The sequence below is a fragment of the Corythoichthys intestinalis genome, chromosome 1 (assembly GCF_030265065.1).
Source record: "Corythoichthys intestinalis isolate RoL2023-P3 chromosome 1, ASM3026506v1, whole genome shotgun sequence".
NCBI lineage: Eukaryota > Metazoa > Chordata > Actinopteri > Syngnathiformes > Syngnathidae > Corythoichthys > Corythoichthys intestinalis.
In genome coordinates, this window is record NC_080395.1 from 69,579,770 (window position 1) to 69,595,659 (window position 15,890).

The 15,890-nt window shown below is 40.8% G+C and overlaps 1 protein-coding gene across 1 annotated transcript in view; it reads left to right on the forward strand.

Annotated features, from left to right (window-relative positions):
• The window catches only part of LOC130912442 (phospholipid-transporting ATPase ABCA1-like), a 383,631-nt gene that overhangs the window by 165,485 nt on the left and 202,256 nt on the right, over positions 1-15,890 (forward strand). Inside the window, exons 21-23 of the mRNA XM_057830543.1 lie at positions 7,531-7,567; positions 7,718-7,917; positions 12,482-12,593. Coding sequence (XP_057686526.1) covers positions 7,531-7,567; positions 7,718-7,917; positions 12,482-12,593 — 349 coding nt within the window. The remainder of the gene's footprint in view (positions 1-7,530; positions 7,568-7,717; positions 7,918-12,481; positions 12,594-15,890) is intronic.

Consider the following 15,890-nt stretch of genomic DNA (forward strand, 5'->3'; position numbering starts at 1 on the left):
ATTGGAGCCACCTAGCTTAGCATCGCGTTTGCAACAGCGTCACAACACTCTTCCCTCCTTCCCACTCCTGCTCTTCTTTCTCCGTGTCTCTCTTTTCTCGTTTCATTCAACCAACGTAGTAACGCACATTGTCTCGTTGCCGAAACAGTGACAAAGTCCGAACGGAGGGAAAAAACGTAATGCACAGAGATTTTGAACGTATGACATACTGATTTAAAAATCAGTGCTCACTTGTACAAATTACGCCGAAACCGTACAACTTGACAGGTATGCCCCTCTTTTGTGATGTCATTACGCATCTTAAAAAATAGTCCCGCAGAATTAAATGATTTACGGCAGTTTGGTGCAACATTGTTTTGGCTTCAGGGGATTTTTGATGAGCTGCGTTTTGAATTTCTTTGCCTATGTTAAACCTCTGAATACAGTGATCCCTCACTACTTCGCGCTTCAAACTTCGCCCTCAGTCTATCGCGGATCCTCTTTGCTCTTTTACTGAGGCAAGCACTGCGTGTATTGGAGTTGCTGATTGAAGTTAACGATGATTGCGCCGCACATGTCAATCATCGTTTAACTGCCAATAAATGTTAACATGTTTGATCTCTGTGTGCAAACGCGAGTGGGGAGAGATAGGGAAGCGCGCGCTGTAATGTGTGTGCATGGCGAGGTTAGAGGCAGCTGGCCCGCCGTGATTGTCCACAAGGTACAAAGTGATCGAGAAGTTTGTGATCGCAAGTCACACCAAGGGAGGTAACAGTGTGTATGTGAGAGGATTTGGTGCCAGGCTCTGTGTGCGCATTGCGCGGGGGCTGGGGGGAGGGGGCGGCGCTGGAATGAATGTGCGTGTGTATACAGAAAAAACATTTATTACAAGTCAGTATATATAAATATATATTTTAAAAATACTACTTTTGAAAAAAGTGAGAACACGTCTTATACATATCTCTTTCCAATGCTAAATCTGAATAAATACATTGTACACTCAAAAAAACATTTTTTAATTTTTTTTTTTTTGGGGGGGGGGGGGGGGGGTGCGCTACTTAACGAGAGATCACTGTATCGCTTTTTATTAGCATGCTTAAATGCTTCCATTAACTTGCGTTAGCTTAGTCACTACGGAACCCTGAAAATAATAAACTAACAAACGATACGGAATATTTTGAAATCAGCTCCACAGACTGATTAACCCCCCCTTACTCGAAGATTAAGCCTGATTAACCCCCCCCCCCCACACACACACACACTCGAAGATTAAGCCTTATGTCAAAAATCCTGAACTTCCACTTTAAGGATTGCATCAGCCAGTAGTGTCGAGTAGAACCGAAATGCTCTAAACTTCCTATTTTCAATCACTACTAGATGATGGAAAGATGCAGGTGCCAGTACAATAAATGAGAACATTATAGAGTCACCAATCACTTGTGATTACTTTGCGTGAAAGATTTGAACTTTTATAATAAATCATTAACTAGGAAATATCTGAAGTTACAGTAAACATTTTAATGGCAATGGGTAAGGCTGCACTATTTCATTCAGCTTCCAGAAGTGTCACCATCTTCCGATTCGGCCTTTCGAGGTCGACAGGTTTCGAGATGCGTTCCACGTTACGATCCAGAGTTGAATCACTCATGAGTAGTTTCACTTTCCTCACTCTTCCAATCTTGTCCACTATACTCTTCCACAGTTTTTTCACATTTTAATTGGTTCTGTGCACTTAAATCATCTTGTACAACCCCTAGGAAAAAGTATGGAATCACCAGTCTTGGACGAGCACTCAGACATTTTATCATGTATTGCTTTAAAAAATAATGAATTAGTTCAAAAGTGCAACTCAGAAACACTAAAATAAATGAATAAAAAGGTGATGATGCTGGAACTTTTGTTTGGTTCTGTTCCAGTGAGATTTACAAAGATGACTGCCTGAAGAAAACATGAAAATTCCTTCAGTCCTTGATGATATGGGGCTGCATGTCAGGCAAAGGCACTGGGAATGGAGATGGCTGTGGTTAAATCCTCAACAAATGCGCAAAGTTTACATTGCAATTTTTGACAGCTTTCTTATCTCTTAGTTGAAAATATATTTGTCATTTTCCAAGACGACAATGGATCATGCCACAGAGCTAAAACTGTTAAAGCATTCCTTGAAGAAAGATTCATCTAGTCTATGTCATGGCCTGCAAATAGCCCAGATCTCAACCTTATTGAAACCCTGTGGTGGAAATTGAAAAAAAAAAAAAAAAAAAAAAAGGTCTACAGCAAGGCTCCGACTTGCAAGGGATGATCTAGCAACTGCAATCAAACAGAGTTGGCACCAAATTGATGAAGTCCATGCCTCAGAGACTGCAAGCTGTCATAAAAGCCAGAGGTGGTGCTACTAAATACTAGAGATGTGTTTTGATTGTCATTTCTTTGTTTGTTTCTCATGATACCATATTTTTTTCCTCAGAATGGAGGGATTCCATATATATTTCCCTGCACTTGCTCTATAAAAGTAACATTTACAGACCACAATGTTTTTTATTCATTTCTTTTAGTGGTTCTGAATATTAAAGGGTTGCACATTTGAACTAATTCATGATTTTTTTTCAAGCGTTTTATTTGAGTTTGGTCAACGTGATAAAATGTCTGAGTGAATGCTCCTCCGAGACTGGTGATTCCATACTTTTTGGTGGGGGTTGTAGAAGCACAATGTCATTGACTTTGACATTTCTGCGTTCCTTAGTCCATTTGTCTACTTCTGCTCGTAGAGACTCATATATGCCACAGGGAGGTGCCTGTTTTGGTTTTAGGTCGCTACCGGCTTTGGTTTTGAAAATATTTGAATTTAAGTTTTAGAAAATGGGCCCCCCAGGGAGTGACCCTGTGCCCTGTTTCCCATCAACCGATAGTGAAGTCTATGCATAATTATTCAATGTTTGCATCAATAATGAATGTGGCTGGGCGTCCTGCTTGCTCCACGCTTGTCCAAATGCTTCTGAATTGTTTAATCCACTGGTAAACACTTCACCTTGGTAAAACAGTGCCCCCCCCATAGCAAAGCAAAATTGAGGTTGAGATCTTGTTCATGTCTCATTTACATCTCTGAGAAATGAATCAGCAATAATCGAGACCAGAGTGGTTTTCTGAAATTTGTCTCTGAGAAATGAATCAGCAATAATCGAGACCAGAGTGGTTTTCTGAAATTTGTCTCTGAGAAATGAATCAGCAATAATCGAGACCAGAGTGGTTTTCTGATATGTGTCTCATGAGAAGTCTCATAGCGAGCATTGCATGAGAAGGCCTTGAGAATAGCTCTACTTGCACAATTTTTCAATTAAATCTCACTGTTGTCTCCTTTCAAGATCTCACCAAGAGACAACTATGAGTCACGATCTCGGTAATGTCTCAGTAAAAGATATGGATGACAAAGTATTTTATTTCTTCAACTTGCCCCAAAGCTGCCTCTTTTACTGATCTCACAGAGCAACCTTATATTGTGCCAGTCACAAATAGTTCTCAATTTGATCTGCTTCCAGTCTGCAATTGCTCATTTTGTGTTTTAAAGATTCTTTCATTGTAAGAAAGAGTAGTGCCTGCTCTGACATGTCCAATCACAAATTAATTCATCTCATGCCAAAATCTTAGAAAATATTATAATTGGTCAAATAATTTCTAGGGCTGTCAAAATTATCGCGTTAACGGGCGGTTATTAATTTTTTCAATTAATCACGTTAAATATTTGATGCAATTGACGCACATGCCCCCTCAAACAGATTAAAATGACAGCATAGTGCAATGTCCAATTGTTACTTGTGTTTTTGGAGTTTTGTTGCCCTCTGCTGGCGCCTGGGTGCAACTGATTTTATGGGCTTCAGTACCCATGAGCATTGTATAATTATTGACACCAACAATGACGGGCTACTAGTTTATTTTTTGATTGAAAGTTTTACAAATTTTATTAAAACGAAAACATTAAGAGGGGTTTTAATATAAAATTTCTATAACTTGTACTAACATTTATCTTTTAAGAACTACAAGTCTTTTTATCCATGGATTGCTTTAACAGAATGTTAATAATGTTATAGCCAGCTTGTCGATTTACTGTTATAATAAACAAATACAATACTTATGTACCGTATGTTGAATGTATATATCTGTCTTGTGTGTTTCCATTCCAAAAATAATTTACAGAAAAATATGGCATATTTTAAAGATGGTTTTAATTGCGATTAATTATAATTAATTAATTTTTAAGCTGTAATTAACTCAATTAAAATTTTTAATCGTTTGACAGCCCGAATAATTATATAATATCTGGTGCATTTGGTTCATCTTTTTCAATGTAAAAATTAGCGCTGTGACTGAAAATTCGGCACCAAAAAGCGGCCGCTACAAATGCATTATCCGTTTTTGGTTTCGAAGCAAAAGTTTACCACAAAATAGTGTCAAGAACCTTAGTCCTCTTGTTTGATGATGTAATGAAAACGGGCAACACGCTGGCTGACAATGTCTCGCTAAAACTACTGGCTCACAGGCAACATGTCTGCGATTTGGAAGTTTTTTTATGAAATATCAAAGAAATATATCAAATATTAAAAGGTATGTAGTGCCCTGGGAAAATGTTAATATTCCATCATTTATCCATAAACGCATGCCTTTTGTATTCATTTCATGCCACTTCGTGTAATTACACACAAGAAAATGAGAGAAATTTGGCTCGATTGTCAAGCTAAAACGACCGGCGCCCGAGATCTGGCAGATTGTGTGCGTGACGTCACGACAAGTGAAGAGAGTGCCACCGGCCACTAGGGGGGCAGCGCCTGTCTGCATCAATATAATTCCTTCTAGTGAGGGGAGAATTAGGGGTGTTTTGAGCTGTTTATGCTGATGCATTGTGTTCGTCCTGCACATATTCCAGGTTCCCTCATGAAGAAACACCCCTCGTTGTCAATTAAAGAGAATTCAGAATTGACAGTGAGGGGTGTTTCTTCAACAAGAAAAAGGCTCAGTGCTTTAATACTGAATGGCGGCGATGATGGCAGACAATTTCGTTTCTAGTTTCAGCGACGAATCCGACATAGAAGGACGTAACGAATGTTCATCTAATGGTGACGAGTTACGAAGCTTTAATCGGTGTTTTAGGTTACCAATTTGAGCCCAAACGAACGCCAATGCAGCGTAATGGGTCATTGAGGGGAGCAATGACACTGATGAAACATCAGCAGCAGATCATGTGGGAAACACCAATGATTTGTTTTGCATTTCTTTTTGTGAAGCTGATACACCGTGACTGCAAAATAAAGGAATGCTTTTCGCTCTGCCAACAGACACAAATATGAATGGGATCAGAGGATTTGTTTTATATATTTTACGAACGATAATGTATACATGTGTCCAGTCCTGTATCTAATGCGTGACATTTTTTTTATTATAAAAGAGTACTCACTCTGGCCATTTCGAGCTTGGCTGCTCCCCTCCTTTGCTTAGCCTTAGCCTCCTTTGCACGGACGAACTTTACCCATCGTCTGCGTAGTCCTGCTTTTTTTTTTCGCGTTCGGGAACTCATGGATACTATATTCCGATAAATAACTATTTGTACACCACATAGCACAGCAGTTTTGAACCATTTTTGTGATGTTTTGGTTAAACAAACCCCAACGCTACTCTCTCGTCGTTAAAAAACAATGGCACCTGGCTCCGCCTCGACTGTCAATCACTTGTCGTGACGTCTCCGCCCCATTCGGCTGTTTCCGGAACACTTTCGGAAATGTTCGTCATTTTCGATCTATTTTCGATAATTGCTCATTAATGTGATTGATTTTTTTGTTAACTTTATCAATATTTGTTATATTGGCACATAACGGTTCTATTGATGTCTCACACCCCCTTTGCCGCTACATACCCTTTAAGTGAAACAAAATATAAATCTTCTTCATCGCTGCTACACGCTTTCTGAAGTTGCTTTCCGTTGATGTGCCGCGTCACATCGAGCACCATGCATTGTGTGTGTGGCTCAGTGGTAGAGAAGTCGTTCAAAACCCAGAGGTTGTTAGTTCAACTCTCTGTCCTGATGAATTCATCTAAGTATGCTTGAGATAGACACTGAACACCACATTGTTGCGTCACCAGCAAGTAGATGAGGATATAGGTGCCTGAAAGATGCTGTACAAGTATAAGTCAATTTTTAATTAAGAGAGTTTCTCTTCTCAAATATTGCTCGGATCTGGTTTTCTCAAATCAATCTCCTTTGTCTCAATGATGTCTTAGCTCATTTCGACTCATTACTTGCTCCTAAGGGCACAAACTCAGAAACAAATTGGCAGAGAATGAAATAAATTTGAGATGATCAAATTCGTCTCACGAGACGAGATTAAGCAACAGATGAGTAGCAAATTTTTGCTATGGGCCCTTATTCAATGGAAAGTCTTCAATGGATTGCAGCTTGTGGTACACCTTCTGACCACAAAAACAGATCAGAAATATTGTTCTTTGGTGCAAATAGAGAGTGGGGCAGTCATCTTTACATCCCAAGAATTCAGCATTTTGGGGGGCTGAAACCCCCTTCCAGAGTGGACAACACTCTCCCCTGCCATTGCTGTCTAAACAGTTGACCTTTCACAAGGAGTTTTGGGGTGACAACTGACTTCCATACACCGGAACAGTATGTGGCAATTATGCTCGAATACATTCGTCAGTAAACGGGTTGAAGATACTGATGACGTCAGACGGCACACAGACTTCGACATGTTATTTAACCAGGACGAAAGACGAAACGACAGAAGAAAAGGGTTACACGCAGAAAACAAGTTTTGGTCTTGCTGCCACCTGCACATTGGGAATGCAAACTACATCGGCAAATTGGGTTTCATGCACTTTTGTGCTTCCGCATGCATGCAGTTTTTTTCATACATAATCGCCGTGTAAATGCAGAATTAAAATAACAGCGTAACACTACTTTTGCTTTATTACGTAAGATCATTGTCGTGTAATTGTGGCCTGAGAGAACGTAGATAGAACGTGTTTAAGAGACATGCAACCAACATTAGAAGCCAGAATGATTTTTAACACAAATAATAATACATTTTGTTCTCCTCTCCTATAAAATGGGCTTGCACAGAGGCAAGCCATTTTTTTAAATGATGGAATCAAAACAAGTCCTTGCTCTTTACATATGGTATTATTGGAAAGCTTTCAATGTGCTTTTTGAACTGCCACATAGTGAATTCAGTTGTATGGAGTTGGTGAGGAAAATTTGAGTTCACAAAGGTCCTCTACAGAGGACCGTGTGAATTCATAAAAGAATGGAAATAAGTCCTTTTGGGCATATTTGCAAAAGTTGTCTTGTTTGCAATAGTGAATCCCTAACTTTTTTTTTGTAGTAAAAAGCTCTAACGGCACCTTTTGCACCTTTCTTGTAACGAAAAAAAAAAAGGTATAAAAATACCTTTAAAAATATATAATTGTTACAGTGCAACAATAAAGCGATTCTTAAGTGAAAATATTAATTCACCAAATTAATAATTGGTAAAACTGACATCATGCAATATGTTTCAGGACAGACCTGGGACATATAATGGAGACACCAATGCAGGTAATATGGACACTAGTTTTTCTATGTCAATTTAACCAGATAGAGATTGTTAAAAAGTAGATTTCTGATGATTGTTAAACTGCACTTTGAAATATTGTATTTTTCTTTTGATATATGAGCTAATTTTTTTTTTTTTTTTTACATGTGTAGCCGTGGCTGCACTGCAGTCCATGGTTCATCGCCACTTTCCCAGAGCGAAGCTGATGGAGTTATGTTATGAGATAGCAATCAATATACCCCAGGAAGACTGTGATCCTAGGCGCATGGCTGTCTTCCTGTCTGAACTGAATCAGAATCTCAGCACATTTGGAATTACCAGCTATGGTTTGTCTGACAGTAAACTGGAGGATGTAAGCAAACCTTTTCCCAAATTAAAAAGCCCAATATGTATGTAGATATACAGTGGGGCCAATATGTATTTAGTCAACCACTAATTGTGCAAGTTCTCCTACTTAAAAAGAGAGGCCTGTGATTGTCAACATGGGTAAACCTCAACCATGAGAGACAGAATGTGGAAAAAAAAAACAGAAAATCACATTATTTGATTTTTAAAGAATTTATTTGCAAATCATGGTGGAAAATAAGGTTTTGGTCAATACCAAAATCTCAATACTTTGTTGTGTACCCTTTGTTGGCAATAACTGAGGCCAAACCTTTTCTGTAACTCTTACCTCTTCGCTTGGTGTAAAGATCTCCCTCGATCTGGGGCTCCATGCAAGAGCCCACCCCGTGGCGTCAAAATGAAAACAAGAATGGTGAGCAAAAATCCCAGAGCCGCACGGGGGGACCTAGTGAATGACCTACAGAGAGCTGGGACCACAGTAACAAAGGCTACTATCAGTAACACAATGCACCGCCAGGGACTCAAATCCTGCACTGCTAGACGTGTCCCCCTGCTGAAGCCAGTACACGTCCAGCCCTGTCTGCGGTTCGCTAGAGAGCATTTGGATGATCCAGAAGAGGACTGGGAGTATGTTACGGTCAGATGAAACCAAAATAGAACTTTTTGGTAGAAACACAGGTTCTCGTGTTTGGAGGAGAAAGAATACTGAATTGAATCCGAAGAACACCATACCCACTGTGAAGCATGAGGGTGGAAACATACTTTGGGGCTGTTTTTCTGCAAAGGGACCAGGACGACTGATCCGTGTAAAGGAAAGAATGAATGGGGCCATGTATCGAAAGATTTTGAGTGAAAATCTCCTTCCATCAGCAAGGGAAAGATGAGACATGGCTGGGTCTTCAAGCATGACAATTATCCCAAACACACAGCCAGGGCAACAAAGGAGTTGCTTCATAAGAAGCATTTCAAGGTCCTAGAGTGGCCTAGCCAGTCTCCAGATCTCAACCCCATAGAAAATCTGTGGATGGAGGGAGTTGAAAGTCCTTGTTGCCCAATGACAGCCCCAAAACATCACTGCTCTAGAGAAGATCTGCATGTAGGAATGGGCCAAAATACCAGCAACAGTGTGTGAAAAGCTTGTGAAGAGTTACAGAAAATGTTTGGCCTCTGTTATTGCCAACAAAGGGTACATAACAAAGTATTGAAATGAACTTTTGGTATTGATCAAATACTTATTTTCCACCATGATTTGCAAATAAATTCTTTAAAGATGAAACTGTGATTTTCAGTGTTTGTCTTCCACATTCTGTCTCTCATGGTTGAGGTTTACCCATGTTGACAATTACAGTCCTCTCTAATATTTTCAAGTAGGAGAACTAGCACAATTAGGGGTTGACTAAATACTTATTTGCCCCACTGTATATGTAGATGTGCTGGAAATTTGCGGCTGAAAATGAACAAAACAGGCATTGCTTTTTCGGCCCCAACTCTTCCGTCACATCTCTGATATATCTAAGCACTCCTACAAAATTAAAGGGAGCACTAACACAGATCTGAATGAATGAAATATTAATATGAAGTACTTTGTTCTTTCCATAGTTGAATGTGCTGACAACAAAGTTACAAAAAAATTAGCAATGAAAATCAAATGTATCAACCCATGGAAGTCTGGATTTGGAGTTTAATTAAAATAAAAGTGGAAAAAACACACTACAGTTTGATCCAACTTTAATGTAATGTCCTTTTAACAAGTCAAAATGAGGCTCAGTAGTGTGTGTGGCATATGCGTGCCTATATGACCTACCTACAATGCCTGGTGATGCTCCTGATGAGGTGGCGAATGTTCTGAGGGATCTCCGCCCAGATCTAAACCAGGTCATCACTGAGCTCCTGGACAGTCTGAGAAGCTACCTGGTGGCCTTTAGGAGATTCCAGGAGGCAGGTAGTTACTTCTGGAGAGCTGAGCACTGCCAGACCCATACAAAATGACCTCAGAAACTGGCTCCATGAGGATGGCCTGAGGGCCCAATGTCCTGTAGTGAGCCCCATGCTTACTGCCCAGCACAGTAGAGCTTGATTGGGCTAGGCCGTAGACCACCAGAATTTGCAACTACAGCACTGGCTCTGTGCTCTTCGCCGATGAAAGCAGGTTTAACGTAAGCACATGCGAGAGATGTGAAAGGGTCGCACAGACCTCTAATGGTTAGATATTGGCACCCTGACTTCTATTAGGTATCGCATGAAATCCTTAGACCCATTGTCATAAGCTAGGCTGGTGCAGTGGTACCTGGGCCCCTCCTGGTCAACGACAATGGCCAACCTTATATAGCCAGAGTATTCCAGGAGGAAGACGAAATTGATCACATTGACTGGCCCCCAGGTTCACCCCACTTAACCCAATAGAACACCTCTGGGACATTACCGAACCCAATAGAACACCTCTGGGACATTACCCTATGTTTAGGCGAAGCAACACGCGTCGTTCCTGCATGTGAAATTTCTCGCTTGTACACGTGCACATGCGGACCAGCAATGTGATATAAGGAAATAGGAAATTGCTCTATTGCTGTCGCCTGGCACTACAACTTAACAGCAACGGAATTATTGATCGACAAATCCCCTGCAATGAGGAGCTGAAGTATTTGCACACCTTGTGATTTTGCAAGTTCACCCACTTACAAAATAGGTAGAGGTCTGAAATTTCAATCACAGATGCAGTTCCACTTAGAGAGACATAATCTAAATAAGAAATACAAAACTCACATTATATGATTTTTAAATAATTAATTTGTAATATCCTGGTGTTCCTAATATTTGTACCCCTTAGAAATAATTGCTAATATTTAGTGCAGAAGCCTAATATTATGCAGAAGAACAGGGATTTTTGGCCCATTCCTCCACACAAATCTTCTCTAGATGTGTCAGGTTTCGGGGCTGTGCTTGAGAAACAAAAAGCTTCATCTCCATCCAAAACTCAGGTGATGAGTTGTCACCAAAGGTTGAGAATGATGTTGGTCCGGTCTGGCAAACCCAAACGTTTTGTGAATGTCTGCTGGGAACATCCGGCAGTGCCTGCTCTCCGGCAGAGCTCCGCCTATGTCCAGGGAGTGAACCTTGCTCCGCGCCTCTATTGCTGTGAGTTAGCCTTGCTCCGCGCCTCTATTGCTGAGGCAGCTTTAGCCGTGGCCGAAAGGTTTTCAGTGCCTCTCATGGTAGCAATCCCGGAATCTGCTAGTGAGGGAGGCTGTCAAGCTGAAGGAGTCAAGCTGAAGAAGGAGACATAATGGGTCTTTTGGGCCTGTGGGACTCAAGAGGCAGCTAATGGGTGGCCGACCGGCAAGCAGCTCTGGTAGACACTGAGGCAAAAACTTGGCATGGGAGTAGTTTGGCAAGGCCCTAGAAAACAACTTCTGAAAGGCTTCAGCAAAATTCTGGTCCACCATCAGGCATTTCCGGAGGGGAAAGCAGTGCCCCATCAATACTGTGTATAGGTTTGATAGGGGACTGCTTTCCTCGACTCTTCATGTCACGAATTGGTGGGCCGAATACTAGAAGACTTTCTCAATTCCACCGACAACGGCTTCCCATGAGGAAGCAAAGCCCAAAGACTTCATTGGGTGTGCGGTTTTTACTAAACTGTGCTGTTGCTTTCATAATGTTGTCCTCACACGCTTTAGCACGCATGTTCTCAATGTCCTTGTTAATTCGGAGCTTCATTTTAAATTCATTAAAAGTAATTTCATCATCACTCTGGGACACATGTATCGCAAATGGCTTGAATGTTTCTAGCAGCCTTTTGAGAACAATGGCAATTTAAAGTCAATCACTGAATGTCTCTCCTGTGATTTCTCAATCAGATGATTGCATTTTCGGCTTTGAAAACATACTATAAAATTTTCTCGATTGGCAACTTTTGCAGTGAGATCTGTGTACAGATTTATGATTCCGGCCTCTCATAGTACTCTCGGGTTTCGTAAACGCCTGGTGTCCATCATCTGATCTGTCACGCATTACCAGCGTCGAATTTTTGTCATCTCAGAACTGAATGAGTTTGGCGTAGGCCTCCATTACTAAAATTTAAAGTTTAGATAAAATGATGGAAACCATAAAGGCATGGTAATATGATGCCCGAGTGCCTGCAGCTAATTTTAACTGACATGTTCAGTGTCAACACTGATGACACAAAAAATGCTCCTTTTGAACTTGCAGCACCAAGCTTTTTTTTTTTTTTTTTTTTTGTCGTTTCGAAAACTGCACATACGTAATACTACAACAAAGAAAGTTGCCGATGTCTCTTAGCTACAAATCAGACTCCATGGAGTAACATTGGTACCCAATGATGGTACCAACCTATTGGTAAAATGACTGTACTAAATCAACTTAAAGGGGGAAGTTCAGAGTTTAACAAATAACTAACAAACTGCACGGAATTTGTTCAAACCAACCCCACCGACTAATTAAACCCCTCAGTACCTCGGAAATTAAGCCTAGTCAAAAATTCTGAACTTCTCTTTAATTTCCAAAAACTACAGTACTACTTCATTAGTTCAAAAGGGTAATATATTTTTCAGATATTCCTTCGAGTGGCGAAGGGCACTGAGGATGATGTGGAACCCCCACAGCAGACTGATCCTCCACAAAGTTTGCAAACATTTGAGACGACAGGACAGAGGCAAATAATAGGTATGTGTGTGTGTTTCAGTTTGTTTGTGTCACATACAGTGTTAATAACGGCGTTAGAATATAACGGCGTTACTACTGGCGTTATTTTCTTCAGTAGTGAGTAATCTAATTACTTTTCTCATCTTGGCAACGCTGTTACTGAGGCGGGAAAGGCATGCGTTACTATGCGTTGCGATGTTGGTTGACTGACGCGAGAAAAGTCTGAAAAAGAAAAGGCTGACTCACGGAGACAAGAGAGCAGAGCAGAAGTGGGGAGGACGCAAGGGAGTGTGATGCCGTTGCAAACGCGATGCTACTATGCTAGGTGGCTCCAATAATACCTGACTGTAGCCGATAGCCTCCAAACTACGCCTACATGATGCTTCGGTAGATATCACATATATACAGAACTAGATGCAAATGACAGACACCGCGGCATTAGCAACAAGTATAATAAAGAACTAGATGCGTTAGTAAACAGCCGCCATCTTAAAGCAGTAAACTTCTCAGGAAGGCTCTATTGTAGAAAACCTTCCTAGCGAACCTAAGTAACTTTTTATATAAAATACTATTAATTGGCAAAACCTAACTTAAATCTATCTTCAAATGATGAAACAGTTTTAAAACTTACACATGTCAAAAATAGACAGAAGGGAACTAATGCAATAACGGGAGCAATTTTAACAACTCTAACGGTTGATTCACAACATTAAATGACTTCCACACATAGCAAAGGTTACTATCTAGTTATCGCAATATCCACAATACCCCTGTGTCTAGTTAAGTTTAGGGTGAAGAATTGGGCTAAGGCCAATTGTCCCAAAAACCCTTTAAACTTCACTTTTTTTTTTGGGGGGGGGGGGGGGGGGGGAATTATCACCAGTTACTTTGCCAAGTAACAAATTACTCTCACATTCAGGTAACTGAGTTACTAACGGAATTACTTTTTGGGAGAAGTAATTTGTAACTGTAATTAATTACTTTTTTAAAGTAAGATTAACAACACTGGTCACATAAGATATCATTGCTGCCACTGACTTGATATTTTTCCTTTTAAGCTTCCAGGAAGGAAAAGCTTTTTAAGCCTCTAAAATAAAGTGACAAGAATTAAAAAACTCACTCCACTTCAATCGACAAACAGCGGTCAAGATTGACATTTCGGTAATTTATTTTTTGTAGATTACCCTGTTGTAGGTCATGAGGACCTGGACCTGATTCCAACTGACTTAGACTACTAGAGATAGAAATTCACACCATCATTTAATTCAGTACTTCTCAAATAGTGGGGCGCGCACCCCCCCAGGCGATGCCAGGGGAACGTGTGACCTTGGGGAACATGCTTTTTTTTTTTTTTTGCCGTACTAGAATAAAGTGTACTTGCACATCCACTCAGTGGGTGGCAGTGGCGCTCTCATTTTCAAAGTGCGCACAGTATTTTTGAAGTAAGCAAGAGCACTCAGCACACAGAAGAGACTCACGAAGAGCTGGAGAGCTGTGCGCCGTTTTCGAAACCCGTTTTCCGGCCGGATTCACGCAGCGACCCACTATCTTCTTCGGTTCTCACGTGTCCGCCCGAGAAGTGCCATTTTCGGCTTGGGATCGTCACGACAACCGCCCTCACCTACGGTTCTCCCTCGGCCGCCGAGAGTGCGCCTTTTTCGGGCCGTTTGCCTTTTGGCTTTGACATCTAATACAGTGGTAGACGAGGAAAAAACACTGTTTACTGTGTCTAAAAATGATTATAGCGGACAGCCGGAAGCCAAATCAATTTAGACGTCACTTAAAGACATTAGACCCAAATCTCATTGATAAACCGCTTGGTTGTTTTTCAGCGAAAACGTGCCGAATATTGCCAACAATCGTCCCGCTTTGTCAGTGTTCTATCGGTAAACCAGTGAGCACTGTTAGCATGCTCAGTGCAAAATAACACCACATCATTACAAACTGGAGGTGATACTGGGAGCAGCGAAAATAAAAACTGTCCTTCTGTCCAAAGACACTCTTTTTTTTCTTCTTCAGTTTTGTTTTTTCGGTCAAATTTTTTGGGTGAGGCAGAGGCGTACTTATAATAGTAATATTATAGACTAATGATACTATTTACAGTGGCGGCAGAGTTTGGGGGGGGGCGCGAAAGATTTATGTCTTCCCGAGGGGGGGCTTGGGGGGGGGGGTGTAACAGAAAATAATTGAGAAGCAAAATGTTTTACGAAAAAGTCAAAGTTCGCAGTGAGTAAGCAACAGGCACACTTTTGCTTAATAGACAATGTTTATTGATTAGAAATGGCAAATAAATGAATAAATGAAGTTTTATTGATTACAATCCCACAAAAGCAAGCAAAAAACAAGCATAACTCAGAATAACAAACATAACTCAGAATAACTACAACGCTAGGTCTTAATTGTCCGTCAAAAAACCCCTACGATGCAGTTAAAAGCACATAAACACAAGTAACAATGGTGCTAGATAGTTGTCGAAGCTAAAATATCCCCACACCAAAGTACAACGAGTTTCCCTGATAATGAATCAAGCTCCTACCTGTCGACAATGAACGGAGGGCCACACAACGTTCCTGGTCTGAGCAATCAAGGAACTCCGGCCGAGCGACTGACACGTAAAATCCTACGACCGACCCCAGGTGTGGCCCGGAAAAAGTCCGCTCTTTATAGGCATATGCCACGTGAGAACAGAGGGGGCCAACCCCTGCCCTCAGGAGACATATTGCCTGCCCAAACATGGTAAATTTAACATGTTTTGCTCAACCTCTTAAGGAGATGAGTCTTGTGTCCAAATATAATTGGTTCACTCGTTGCACTTTTGAGCAGCATCATATATCTTGGTTGCTATAGCAATGAGCTAAAACTCGAGTCAGAGTGGCGATAAGAATTTGCATTATCAGTCCAAAAGAATGTGTGCACCTACAGCACACAGTTAGTTACTCTTCTCAAAAACAGTTGTGACGCAGTTAAAAACAGTTATGTTTATAGGTGTATATGGATCAATTCGGGTCACAAAAAAGGTCACAAGATCACAAGAAAGGTCATAAAAAAGGTAGAAGTGTTTTTTCCCAGTTCAACTGATTTAATTAGAACTGAACACGGACTGCCTGCCTAATAACACCTATTACTTGAAAATGTTGTGCTATCAGACCCAGGACATTGAATTATTCGCCACCGGACATTCTGGTTGTTTGGGACGAAAAAAATTGTCTCTCATACCAGCAGGCTTCATTAATTCATGCAACAAGGAATAATACTGGTGTCAACAATAATCGATGCGGCGATGCACGCCGATGCGGGGCATGGAGCATTCGATTCGAT